Here is an 11,970-nt window from a genome sequence, read left to right as displayed (position 1 = left end):
GCACATCATCTCGCAAAGTTGAACGCGTCCGTTGAATTGACGCTTAACCAACAAGTCAGCAGCGCAAGTCCCGAAGCGACCGGAAGCTGCAGAAGGATGTGACGATCTGGTCACGCCCGAGCGGCAGAACCTGAGTAGGTACCCACGGACGCCGGTACCAGTATCGACCGAAAAGAGCCACAGCGGAGTCAAGAGCGGAGTGCGGAAATGAAGGTTGTCAAACCGGTAAGTTCAATCAAATTATTCTATAACTCGAAATAACCGTCTTTTTTTATTTCTTCTGTCACCCGAAGCACCACAGGACGAACAAGCTCCTTAACCCACTCGCGAGATCACCCCTTTCTCCCGGAATCAGTCAGTCGTTGAGAATGCCGTAGAGAGCACCGCCGATATTGGCCCAGAAAGTGCACGAGAACATAACCACGGCAGCGGCAACGGTCGGTTGCCTGAGCATCCTGGAAACGGCCGCAAAACCGACGAAGGTTGGGAGTTTATTGGAAGAAGGGAGTATGGCAGGAGAAAAAAATGTAGTCCTAAGAAAGTCGTGGCGAGCGTTCCCGTACTAAGTAGAAAACTTCACCGGAATAGAAGTTTGGAATGTTATTATAATGATTTGATTGAAATAAATTGTAAAAATTTTAAGCAAATTCAATGTTTACATTTCTAATAACAAAAGCAAAAATCATTAAATGTTTTATAAGTACCAAATGCTGCAAGCTTCTCATATTTAAATTTCATAAGGTTTACTTATGAAAGCAACAATTGATCATACTTTTTTATGTACTTTTATATCACAAACATTTTCCGTACGGGGGGGTACGGACAAATATTTGACTCACTGTATATATTACATCTATAACCCAGACGGAAAAGGGGGGCGCCTGGCGGGCGTTTTGTCTTGGGCGCTGCACTTAGCTGCGCAAGACGTCTGGCAGATTTTCCCCCCGACTGGCCCAAGAATGTTGCCAGAATTCTGGCGAATATGCAACAAACCGGTCGTGCACGGTTCAACCGATTGAACCGATTCGTTTTTGTGCCAGACAGCTGTGTGTTATTCCGCCAGATTTTTGCCAGATTCGTCGGGCGTCACGCAAAACCTGGCTAAAAGAAATGTGCCAAGTGTGTCTGAACTGCACGACAAACGTCCGCCTGCGCCAGACACTCAAATTTACCAGATTTTTTTCCGACCGGGAAGGTTACCTTATGGAAAGAAATCCATTTATTGATCCTATAAAATCTATATGGTTAGCGTATGGAAAAAATCTATATGGCACAAGGGGGTTGACACATCAAATATTTTCATTCGAATCATTCTGCTCATTCCACAATTATTCTGGAATGATGCTGGAATACACATGATTATTCCGTTTCTGATTAATTTTGTTTTTGCGTGTTAGCGATCAGCAGCTGTCATTTTATTGAAGGAAAAGTAAACATGTTTTGAAAATCAAACAAATTCTCGTCATTCCAGAATCAATCCAGAATGATCGGCTGGCAACCTAAAAATCTAGGTTCCATCATTCCGTTGATTCCAGAATGAAATCGGAATTATGCTGTAATGAAGTCAATTTCGAGTACCTTTGTTAATCTTCGTTTACCGTGTACCTCGTGCTGTCAAAAAAATCTTTGTCAAAACCAAATGTAAACATAAATATTTAAAAACGCTTTTCTACGTTTTCAAATCTTTGCTACACCAGAACCGGGCCGATCGGGGGCCGAAGAACTACATGCCGGAGAAGTCGTTGACAGGTTTCCTGGACCTGGTCATCTGGGGTAACGAGCGCGTAAGAGAACCCGGCGTCAGTCAGCCCGGCTCGACGGTGGCCACTTCCCTGGCGGAGGGCGAGTCCTTCGACAAGTGCTGTGGTATTTTGAGCATTCTGTTCCGAATGAACCCGATCAAGCTGCAGACGGTTGTGTTTGAGACGGTCAATTTGGTGAAGATCGCGAACGAGTTGCAGCTGGACGAGGGATACGCTCAACAGAAGGTGCTAAACTTTGCGGCGGAGAAGGTCGAAGAGATGATTGCGAGGGCAAAGGGAAAGTTGACCGAGAACCAGAAGCAGCCAAAGTTTCCGTTGATTCGGCCGAGGATTGAAGTTACCGAGGTGGAGCAGCAGTTTAATGCAATCCCGTGGCCGGATTGCGAACCCTCAAGACATGTTCAGGCCTATGCGGACAAGTAGCTGGAGGTGCAATCGGCGAAGAGTATAACTGAGCTGACCCGCAGGATGGTCGACTACGAGGACGACGACGCGGCGCAGTTTATTATCATGTTCACGAACGGCAAACGATGACCACCCTGGACGCGGTCGCCGACGCCATCATCGAGGACAACATCGACGAGGTACTGGCTGGGTTTTACGAGAAGGAAAAGGACACGTACAACGACATGCTCAAAATGTTAGACTCTCGCATTCAAAAGCGCGGAGATTCACCGTGCGATTTCTTGATTACGACGACGACGACTTTGGCTTGAAAACAAAATCCCGCAACAACTCCACGTCATGCTCCAAGGCCAGCGCCGACGACGATCCGAGGAGGTCGGGGAAGTCGCGGAGGAAGGGGATCGAGAGCGGTGGTCAATTCTAGCACTACGGGTCGGGGAAGAGCGAGTCACGGAGGTCGTAGGGCCTCTACCAGCAAGATTGACTCGTTCTTGGTTAGTGCAGCGTCGCCGGCGAAGACAAGCTTCCCTGCGAGCGGACGGAACATTTCTAAGGTGGTTTACATCTCGGACAAGGATGACGATTACACACCCTCCCTGTTCCGCTGAAATATTTTACATTCCTTTTATTTTGGAACCAGTGTTAAATTGTTGGCTTCCTCATTTCTTATCTTTTCCCTTCTGGATTCGTATTCCTAGATGCAGGCGTACTTCTGGCCCGACTTGCCGACCTGTGGCTCTAAGTCGTGCAGCGCTTCATCGCGGCCGAAATCTTGACCGTCTTGTTTGCTCCGGCCAACTCCCGCACCAGCACGAAGACCTTGTCCGACGTGTTTGGACGCTGTAAATAAAGAATGATTTGTTAGTAGATCGTAATTTGAGTCATTAATAAAAAGTAACTTAGTTAGTGGTCTTCTGCTCGGATTGACAACGGCAAGGATCGACACACCATGACCTAGTGTATGGCAATTCAATCGGTATTGGCCGTCTTGTCAAACTCGTCGATCCAGAAAGCGCCCTGATCAGCCAGAACCAGCACACCTCCTTCCGAGAATCATCTCGCCGGTCAACGGATCCTTTGTGACGGCGGCAGTCAAACCATCTCCAGAAGAACCAAGGCTCGTAATGTACTAACTACGAACCAACCGATCGATGTAGCCCAATATCTGCGCCTTGGCCACACCGAGATCTCCCATCAGGCAGAAGTTGAAGTTGACACGAATTTACAGCAACAATAGCAGCGCCTCTTTCATGTCCAAATGGCCGTAAATCACCGACAATTCGCGTGTAAAAGTACCTTGACCAATTTGACCAACACGTCCGGAGTCAGTTTGTTGCTTGTCTCGCCATCCGCGGAAGACTGTCTCGTGGTGAACCAATCCGGCGGGAACCCCCTCTACCTGCGGTGGCCGGAAAGTCTTCTTCTCTCAGTTCCGAAACCATGACCTTGAAACCACTTTGATGAATCGGCAAAAAGATTCCGCTAATAACGACGTGATCTCCGGGTCGATCACCGTGACACTTAACGGTCACCGAGCGCGGAATGTGTCAAACGGGAACCTGATCGCTGTGCTCCTGGATCTTTATCTCTTTGAAATTCATAATCTTCGCGTCTACAGGTACAAACGGTCACCGGATTTGTGCGCCCGGTAATCCTCCGCAGGACAATCGATCGAAACCGCCTTTGACACGTTCGGTGCTTGAAGTAAACCTTGTAAATGATCAGCTCAACCGGAATCGTGTTCCGCGCATCATCCCCTCCTTGCCGGTGAGACTGCCATCCTAACCTGGGTCATTTCCACCGTTGGTCAGCGGAGCTTCCCCACCGGAGACAGCGGAAGCATCTCCCCGGTTACCGTTTCGAAGTCCCGGAGTACGGCCACCGCAGGTAGAGGGTGTTCCCTCCGGATTGGTTCACCACGAGACAGTCTTCCGCCACTGCAATCTACTGGTGGAGACGATAGTCGAAATGAAGGTGGCTGCGATGGTGGCTGGATTGCTGGTTAAAACTCCTCCACCCAGCTGGTCACTGACTTATTTTTAAACGTCCTCTTCCACGAGTAAATTCGAGGTCCTTTTCCGGGTGCCTCGTTGGGATGGTTGGGCTTGGGATATATCCGCAGAAACTTTTGCTTGCCGCAAACGACGACAGAACGAACACGTGTATAAAAACATTGGATGAAAACATTTTGTTTTGTTTTGATGTGTTGACGTTTACACGCTAATCTGAAAAAACTTATATAATAGAGCAAAAAATTCTCATCATTCCAATTATTCTGGAATTAAACTAGAATGATTCCAGAATGATCGAGTGTCAACCCCCTTGACCTAGAATGATGCTTTTTAAGTGTACTTTACGGGAACTATCAATAGTCTTGTTTAAACTTATTTCTGAATAAATTTGTTGCATACGACCTTTGAGTGCACATAGGACACGCTTCATAGAACTTTTTTGCAGATAGGATTTATCACATTGGAGCAAATGTGTGCAGCATTGCACATAGGACTTTTCTTAATTATATTTAAATCTCTATTTAAAAAGAACAACTTTTTTATAAAAACTATGTTCGCCCAATCCTCGCGCAACGTGTAGGCAACAGCTGCCCAGACGGAAAAGGGGGGCGCCTGGCGGGCGTTTTGTCTTGGGCGCTGCACTTAGCTGCGCAAGACGTCTGGCAGATTTTCCCCCCGACTGGCCCAAGAATGTTGCCAGAATTCTGGCGAATATGCAACAAACCGGTCGTGCACGGTTCAACCGATTGAACCGATTGGTTTTTGTGCCAGACAGCTGTGTGTTATTCCGCCAGATTTTTGCCAGATTCGTCGGGCGTCACGCAAAACCTGGCTAAAAGAAATGTGCCAAGTGTGTCTGAACTGCACGACAAACGTCCGCCTGCGCCAGACACTCAAATTTACCAGATTTTTTTCCGACCGGGTGATTGAGAGCATGAAATGTTTCAATGCTTCCACACGGACCCACTCGGAAAATAATCTGGTAAATTTGAGTGTCTGGCGCTGGCGGACGTTTGTCGTGCAGTTCAGACACACTTGGCACACTTATCCTAGACAAGTTTTGCGTAACGCCAGATGAATCTGGCGAAAGTTCTGCCAGCTATCTGGCACAAAAATCAACCGGTTCAATCGGTTGAACCGTGCACGACCGGTTTGTGTCATATTCGCCAGAAACCATGGCAGAAATCTGGGGTGAATCTGGGGGAAATTCTGCCAGATGGCTGGCGCAAGCCCCCAGACGAACGCCAGAATTGTGTCCGCCATTTCCGACCGGGGAGGATAGGCATTACACGAAATCGAGTTCGATTACACGAAATTCAGTTCAAGTACGATTACATACTTTCGTGTAAGAGGGGTCGAACTGAAAATCGTGTAAAATCGAAATTGAAACGTTTCACCTGGTCGAAAAGTTTCACAGGGTGAGAAATTGCCTATATCTGGGCGTATATATATATATCGTTTTTTGTTGTTCAGAAAAACAATAAATTTACTCATAAAAAGAGTTCGTAAGAAAGCTTTATTTCAAAGATTAAGTACAAATTATAATAATACATAATTAATATGATATATCTAAATGGAATTCCATATTTCGAGAGAAAAACTTAAAACAAAAACTGGTCTTCCACGTTCGGTCGGAACACTTGGCAATCGGATACAATTCCGGTGGAAACTCAGTGCAAAGTGTTGGTGGACAAGATCATACGTCATTGCTGGTGTGGGTAGTGGCCATCGTGGTCATTCCTCGGACCTACTTGGATGTTGTTTGGTCTGCAGACGGGCCCGAGTTTTGCTGGAAGACTTGCTTTGGTTCAGTGTAGGTCGAAATGTCCTCCTGGGCCCACTCCGGGTTGCCTGCACAGCATGTTCCGGATTGCCGTCAGATTGTTCAACGGGAACACCTCGCAGAAGCCGCAGTGGAACGCGACAAGCTGTTGTCCGATGCCCTCCTACAGGTAGAAATTGATCGTTAAGTTGCAGTACTCCTTGACGTCGTCTTCCAATTAGCTGTGAGCTGGGGTAGACGGCGGTCCAGGAATTACAGAGCTAGGTGAAAGCGCTGATTCGTCACTTCGCTGTGAGAACATCAAAACCGGAACGGGAAACGCACCACCTTCTCGCCACTGAGGGACTAGCGCAGATCGTCGGTTGCCTATATTCCCCGTACCTCAATCAGTAAGGCAGGACTACCGGGGCCTGGGCGACGGAGGATGTAGTTATTTGGCCGGCTCGAACGGGGGACGTAGCAGCGCAGATCTCAGCACCTTGAAAAAAAAAACAAACAAAAATTACAATAAATTCAAATAAACAATACACGATTTCATCAGCGATCGCTACCTTTTGACACTTTTTTGGTGGTCGATTCCAGGGAGGAGGTCGCTTTTTAATCAGCAACGACGGCGGCTCGAACGAGGGACGTAGCAGCGCAGACCATCGGTTGCCCAGATTCCCCGTACCTTAATCAGTACGGCAGGACTACCGGGGCCTGGACGACGGAGGCCGGCGAAGTACGTAGCAGCCGGATTTGCACAAGCAGCGGATATTGCTGCACCTAAAAAATAGAACAAAACAAATTAGTTGGGAGCACAACATTTTGCCTCTTCCGGCCGGAGTTGTCTAAATGATGCCATCTCCTGTTGGAAGGGAACAAAATCAAGGGGGTGGAAATGTCAACATTTGGCCATATTCGGTCGGATCATTGTGATCATAATCTCGTACTCATACACGAATAGCTTTGGCGGGGAAGGACCAGTGCCACCGGTATCCTTGAGTTTGCCGTTCCGTTCGCGACATTTCTGGGCCGTTTCGAAGCGTTAACGAACGGATGTTGTTAACAAGTACTAAAAAGAGGATGGTTGTTACAAATTTCGCAATTTCTGAATCTTGTAAAAACTTACATTTGAGAGCTGGTACGACGCACGCATCCCCTCCAGAGTCTTGCCGAAGTGGGGCTTGCAGCGCATGGTTCAATTCGGTGACATCCGGTACAACGGGAACTTCGTAGACCTTGCCGAGCCCGACGACCATCTCAGATAGGTGACATGCTGGGTCCACTTGAGTAGATTTCCGGTACCATGATACGAAGTTCGTGCTGGTCGGCGTGGCGTGGACTAAGCCCGAGAGCGCGTTGCCTCTCCAGGTTGACATCCCGCTGGGACTGCGACCAAACGATACTCCGCGAGGCGCCAAAAGCCGTACAATTAAAGTACAGCTAGCGCGTCTCGAACGGAAACAGCAACGAACAGCTCTGGTTAAAGTCCTCGCATCACTTGGGCAGACTTCTGCTTCTGCAGCTTGTTGGTGATCTTCTTGCTCATGAACGTGCCCGGGATGCGTACGTTCAATATGCTTTTGAGGTTCTTGTCGTTGTTGGAAGGTGACGAGGCCATGTCGACAAGCCCACCGTGCCGCTGCTGTCTTCCGTCATCCATCCGAAGCGCTCCAACTTTATGCAGGCTCTGCTGTTGATGAAGCAGCGATTGCTGTTGTTGCATCGCCACTACAACCTGCTGCTGCTGTTGCTGCTGAGGGGGCATTTGCATTTGCACAGGCCGTAATCGATGCCATCAAGTCGGTAGACGAACTTGGGCAGATGGGACCGCCGCCGCCCATCACCGGGCGAATGTGGTTCTGGTGAAGCTGATGGCGTGGATGTTGGGGCTGGTGGTGGGGTGGGAATGATCCGTAGTTCGGAAGCGCTGGCTGGCTGGGTTGTTACTGTTGCTGCTGCTGCTGCTGGACCGGACTCCTCATCGGCGGTGGAATCAACGGTCGGCCCTGGCCTTCAGGTGCTGTGCCATCTGGGGACGAATCTGCTGACAAGTTTTGGAAGAGGCAAGATTGAGTTTAGAAAAAAAATCCTTACGAAAATAATCATTTCAAACCAACCTTTCGTGTTTCAGCTGCTTGCCGGACGTGATCAGCTTCTGCTCGTAGAACAGCTCCGACGTAAACTTGATGATCGCTTCGTGCGCTCGGTAGTTTTCGCACAGCAAGATCTTGCACGGGAAATCGTTCGGATAGTGATCGTACAGGCGCTCCAGCAGCGAAATGTCCAACTTGCGCTCCTTGGCATAGTTCGATAACAGCTCCGGGGACATTTGCATGTGGTCACCGGCCAGCACGATGCGCGTCTTCTCCTTCGCCAGCGCCAACGGCATGATCGCCTAGCACTCCATGGCGCCATGGAGTGCAGCACCTAATAATAAAAAAAGAGATAATTTAAGGTTAGTTTGAAGTTTGAAAATCCCGCCGGAAGATAGATTTGCACTTCTTTCAGAACAGCATTCAGCAATTCTTGTTAATTCGTTTTGAGGGCGTGTCCCAAATGTTTTTGTGGCCGGATTCTTTTGATTTCTTGGTTCATCGGTCTGGGGGAAGCGAAATTCTATCTTCCGGCAGGATCTTAAACAAATCTGTCGGTTGCGGCAGGAAAGTGCAAGATTTCGGTTCCCCCAGACCGAAAAACCAAGAATGGCCAGTGAATGTTTTTGTGGCCGAATTCGGTTGAATTCTTGGTTCTTCGGTCTGAGGGAAGCGAAGTACTACACGGAGAATCAGCATTACACTTTTTGCAGTTCGATTTTACACCACCGACTAGTTTCAACCCTCGAACTGAAAAAGGTGTAAAATGCGAACTGCAAAAAGTGTAAAAGTTACACCTTTACCAGTTCAGGGGTCCGAACTGAAAAAGGTGAATCGTGCTGCAGCGTGAGAGAGAGAAACCGTTAGGAGAGAAAAACAACCAACCCGCGCTCTCGTAAACCCAAACGTAAACATCTGTCGGATAGGTGCTTGCAATTTAACTTACACGACAATGTAAACAATCTTTGCTTGGTTGCGGATAGGACTTTTCAGATTTTTATAGTTTTTGATGTTTTTGAAATGATTTTTTTGCCAAAGAAGTGCTAGAATCTTGTTGAAGGCTGATTAACTAGAGTTCAGGTAAGTTTTTCTGTTAAAATACAGCAATGGTAGTGGTTTGCAACCTTGTTTGCAACCTGAAATTAGTATTTTTTTTTTAATGATAATATTTTTTTCAGAATCTGCTGCACTGGTTTTGAGGACACATCGGCAACGGCGAAAACAAAACTGAGTCGATCTCGCTAGCCGGAACGAGAAGCGCAAGAACGACGACCCTCCAAGCTGGAGACTTCAGGTAAAAAGAAAATGAGCAATCAACCACTTGGCTGCCGTTGTCCACTGAAAATTTTGGCTCGAGCCAAAATTCTCGGTGGGTGGTAAGTTTAATTTGGAGGATTGCGTGATTTTAGTTTTGAATTGATGTGGAATTTTGTTTTTAGGTGTCGTGAAGGCGGTTTGCTGACGAAAGTAGCAGTGGTAAGAAGGACAAGCACCGGTAGAACGGCGAGCGAGACAACAATAAAAACCGGGATCGGAACTAGGATCGCGATCGGGAGAGGGAAAACGACCGTCACCGGCACAAGTACAGTTCTTGGTCGGGTTAACAGTCGAATTCATCGTCCTCGAAGCACCACCACGAGGAACGCCAACGAAAGCTTTCCCACTCGTCGTCGTCCTCGAATCAGCATCCACACAGCAGAGCAAGTAGCCGGCGAGAATCGACCTCGAACGTTACGAAGGACAAGGAGGTCAGCGGCAATGTCGTGAGCGTTCCAGCTCTGATGGTTTCACCCTCGGTTTCACCCGCCGCGGCCGAATTAAAAGTCCCGGAAGCGGCCGTAGATGTGGTGGTCGGTGCATCACGTCGTTGACATCAACTGCTGAAAAACTGGCCCAAAGTTTTTCTCCAAACTCTGCTCTGCTCCACCGAGCGATCGACGTAGACAAGGCAACATGGCTTGTGATTTGCGATTCATAAACAGTTTGTTAAGTCTTGCACAACTTTTTTGCCAAATTTTACTTTATTAAATTGAAAAGATGTAAAATTGTTACCTCGGTACTTGATAAAACAGAAATGATTTGGGAACATAAAACCAAGTGAGAAAGACCTTGTTATTTGGCGGGCGTAGCGACATTCGTCGCTGGAGGAACCGGTTACTCCGATGTTGGAACTCTGCTGCTGCTGGGAACGTTCCGACGCGGGCGTTGGACAGGTCGGTGGCAACAGAGAAAGGGGTGGCATCGGCGGTAGCGGTGGAGATTGCTGGGCTTACTCTTCGGAAGTCGATGGCAACGGAAACAGCTTCTCCGTACTGATATCGTCCCCGTCGGCCAAGATAGTCGTTTCCATTGCGACGCCAACGACTTCGTCATTGCAGTTTACTGCAGTCTCGTAATTGCTGTTTCTGCGTGGTGACGACTTCCTCGATGATGGCTAGGCCAACGACGACCACTACGTCTACGGCCGCTTCCGGAACGTTCTTCCGCCGAGGTCGATTCTCACAGGATACATAATCCGTAGGCTTAGTAATTTTTCTAATATAGCTAAAAAGTTATCGCTGATTTGCTTATATTTTATCTTTTTATATTTTATTGAATTTCATACCAAAGCAACATTTAATTATCTTGTCCAGCCAGAATGATTGAAATAAATTAAAATTTCTGTGACATTTTGCCCAGCTCAAAATATTTTTTGAGGATTTCATCTCACTTTTCAAAAAATAAAAATCAAGAAGCCAAACATTATTTAAATTGGAGCAAAATCTTCAAATTTTTATTTAAAATCAGAACAGAAAACTAAAAAAGTGGTATTTTTTAACTTCCACGGGAACCATCCACCTAAATAATCAAATATCGTGAAAATTAAACAGGAAACAGCAAAATCTTAAATCTCCCTTTTCTTTGGTTTGCCCTCGGCCGTTCGCTTTGCCGGGGTGCGCTTCTCCACGTCCAGCAACACCGGATCGGGCAGGATGGTTTACTTTTTCTTGCAGTGCGGCGGATAAACTCCGTACCCGTTGGCAATCTCTTGCACAATTCACCGCTTGAGCCGCTGGCTAACACCGAATGCCTCCCTCCTCAGCTGGTTGGCGTCCTCCACCCACTGGACGCATTGCGGAAAGCCACAACGAACCGCCTTCAGGACACCTAAAACAAAAAATTCCTCACTAACTCAAAACTCGAATCACGCAGTCCTCGACGCAGTCCTCGACGCAGTCCCTCAAATTAAACTTACCAACGGCTGTTCCCAGTCCCCGGAAGTCCCCAGCTTGGAGAGTTATCGTTCTTGGGCTCCTCGTTCCGGCTAGCGAGATCGACTCTGTTTCTCTGTTCTCGCCGTTGCTGATTTGTCCTCAAAACCAGTTCACCAGATTCTGAAAGAAAATTTAAAAATCAATCAAAAAGGTTGGTTTTAATCCGCTACCACCGAGGCTACCACCGTTGATTTTTAACAGAAAAACTTACCTGAACTCTAGTTTATCAGCCTACAACAAGATTCTAGCACTACTTTGGTAAATAATCGTAAAAATAATGGTAAATAATCGTAGAAAATATTAAAAGTCCTATCCGACTCAGGCAAATAATGTTTACATTGTCGTGTAAGTTAAATTGCAAGCACCTATCCGACAGATGTTTACGAGAGCGCGGGTTGGGTGTTTTTCTCTCCTACAGTTTCTCTCTCTCACGCTGGAAGCATTGAAACATTTCCCGGTCGGAAATGGCGGACACAATTCTGGCGTTCGTCTGGGGTCTTGCGCCAGCCATCTGGCAGAATTTCCCCCAGATTTACCCCAGATTTCTGCCATGATTTCTGGCGAATATGACACAAACCGGTCGTGCACGGTTCAACCGATTGAACCGGTTGATTTTTGTGCCAGACAGCTGGCAGAAATTTCGCCCGATTTTCGCCAGATTCATCTGGCGTTACG

General features: G+C 47.4%; 2 protein-coding genes, 2 long non-coding RNA genes and 1 pseudogene across 7 annotated transcripts; 2 read left to right on the top strand and 3 right to left on the bottom strand.

Annotated features, from left to right (window-relative positions):
- The first annotated feature begins 207 nt into the window (after positions 1 to 207).
- On the top strand, positions 208 to 2,776 carry LOC6034093 (annotated as a pseudogene).
- A 3,452-nt stretch (positions 2,777 to 6,228) lies between these two features.
- Positions 6,229 to 7,850, bottom strand: LOC6048809. 3 transcript variants are annotated; one of them, XM_038263607.1, is made up of 3 exons: positions 7,075 to 7,850; positions 6,515 to 6,728; positions 6,229 to 6,441 (listed from the first exon to the last, which is right to left on the bottom strand). In XM_038263607.1, the coding sequence occupies exons 1-2, from the start codon at positions 7,322 to 7,324 to the stop codon at positions 6,565 to 6,567; spliced, it is 414 nt and encodes a 137-aa protein (XP_038119535.1). In that variant the 5' UTR covers positions 7,325 to 7,850; the 3' UTR covers positions 6,229 to 6,441; positions 6,515 to 6,564. The 3 variants fall into 2 exon arrangements, with proteins under 3 accessions (XP_038119535.1, XP_038119534.1, XP_038119536.1); XM_038263606.1 differs by lacking the exon at positions 6,229 to 6,441 and having other exon boundaries at positions 6,484 to 6,728.
- Positions 7,851 to 7,909: 59 nt separating this feature from the next.
- LOC119770318 (probable helicase with zinc finger domain) lies at positions 7,910 to 8,387 on the bottom strand. 2 transcript variants are annotated; one of them, XM_038264981.1, is made up of 2 exons: positions 8,066 to 8,387; positions 7,910 to 7,992 (listed from the first exon to the last, which is right to left on the bottom strand). In XM_038264981.1, the coding sequence occupies exons 1-2, from the start codon at positions 8,335 to 8,337 to the stop codon at positions 7,962 to 7,964; spliced, it is 303 nt and encodes a 100-aa protein (XP_038120909.1). In that variant the 5' UTR covers positions 8,338 to 8,387; the 3' UTR covers positions 7,910 to 7,961. The 2 variants fall into 2 exon arrangements, with proteins under 2 accessions (XP_038120909.1, XP_038120910.1); XM_038264982.1 differs by having other exon boundaries at positions 7,910 to 7,989.
- Positions 8,388 to 8,949: 562 nt separating this feature from the next.
- LOC119770704 lies at positions 8,950 to 10,138 on the top strand. Its single transcript, XR_005278952.1, has 3 exons — positions 8,950 to 9,121; positions 9,220 to 9,335; positions 9,481 to 10,138. It is a non-coding gene; the product is annotated as an uncharacterized LOC119770704 (long non-coding RNA).
- A 622-nt stretch (positions 10,139 to 10,760) lies between these two features.
- On the bottom strand, positions 10,761 to 11,668 carry LOC119770705. The gene is made up of 3 exons (XR_005278953.1): positions 11,507 to 11,668; positions 11,277 to 11,415; positions 10,761 to 11,188 (listed from the first exon to the last, which is right to left on the bottom strand). It is a non-coding gene; the product is annotated as an uncharacterized LOC119770705 (long non-coding RNA).
- Positions 11,669 to 11,970: the final 302 nt, after the last annotated feature.

Source organism: Culex quinquefasciatus, chromosome 3, assembly GCF_015732765.1.
Source record: "Culex quinquefasciatus strain JHB chromosome 3, VPISU_Cqui_1.0_pri_paternal, whole genome shotgun sequence".
Lineage (NCBI taxonomy): Eukaryota > Metazoa > Arthropoda > Insecta > Diptera > Culicidae > Culex > Culex quinquefasciatus.
This window is presented reverse-complemented; position numbering and strand designations above follow the sequence as displayed.

Bases quoted from the DNA above. Each gene is read 5' to 3' on its own strand.
- LOC6048809 (XM_038263607.1), bottom strand. From the start codon at position 7,324: ATGTCAACCTGGAGAGGCAACGCGCTCTCGGGCTTAGTCCACGCCACG. The intron at 6,729-7,074 runs GTAAGTTTTTAC...TCTATTTTTTAG, and splicing joins CGTCGTACCAGCTCTCAAAT to GTGCAGCAATATCCGCTGCT.
- LOC119770318 (XM_038264981.1), bottom strand. From the start codon at position 8,337: ATGCCGTTGGCGCTGGCGAAGGAGAAGACGCGCATCGTGCTGGCCGGT. The intron at 7,993-8,065 runs GTTGGTTTGAAA...AAAACTTGTCAG, and splicing joins AAGCAGCTGAAACACGAAAG to CAGATTCGTCCCCAGATGGC.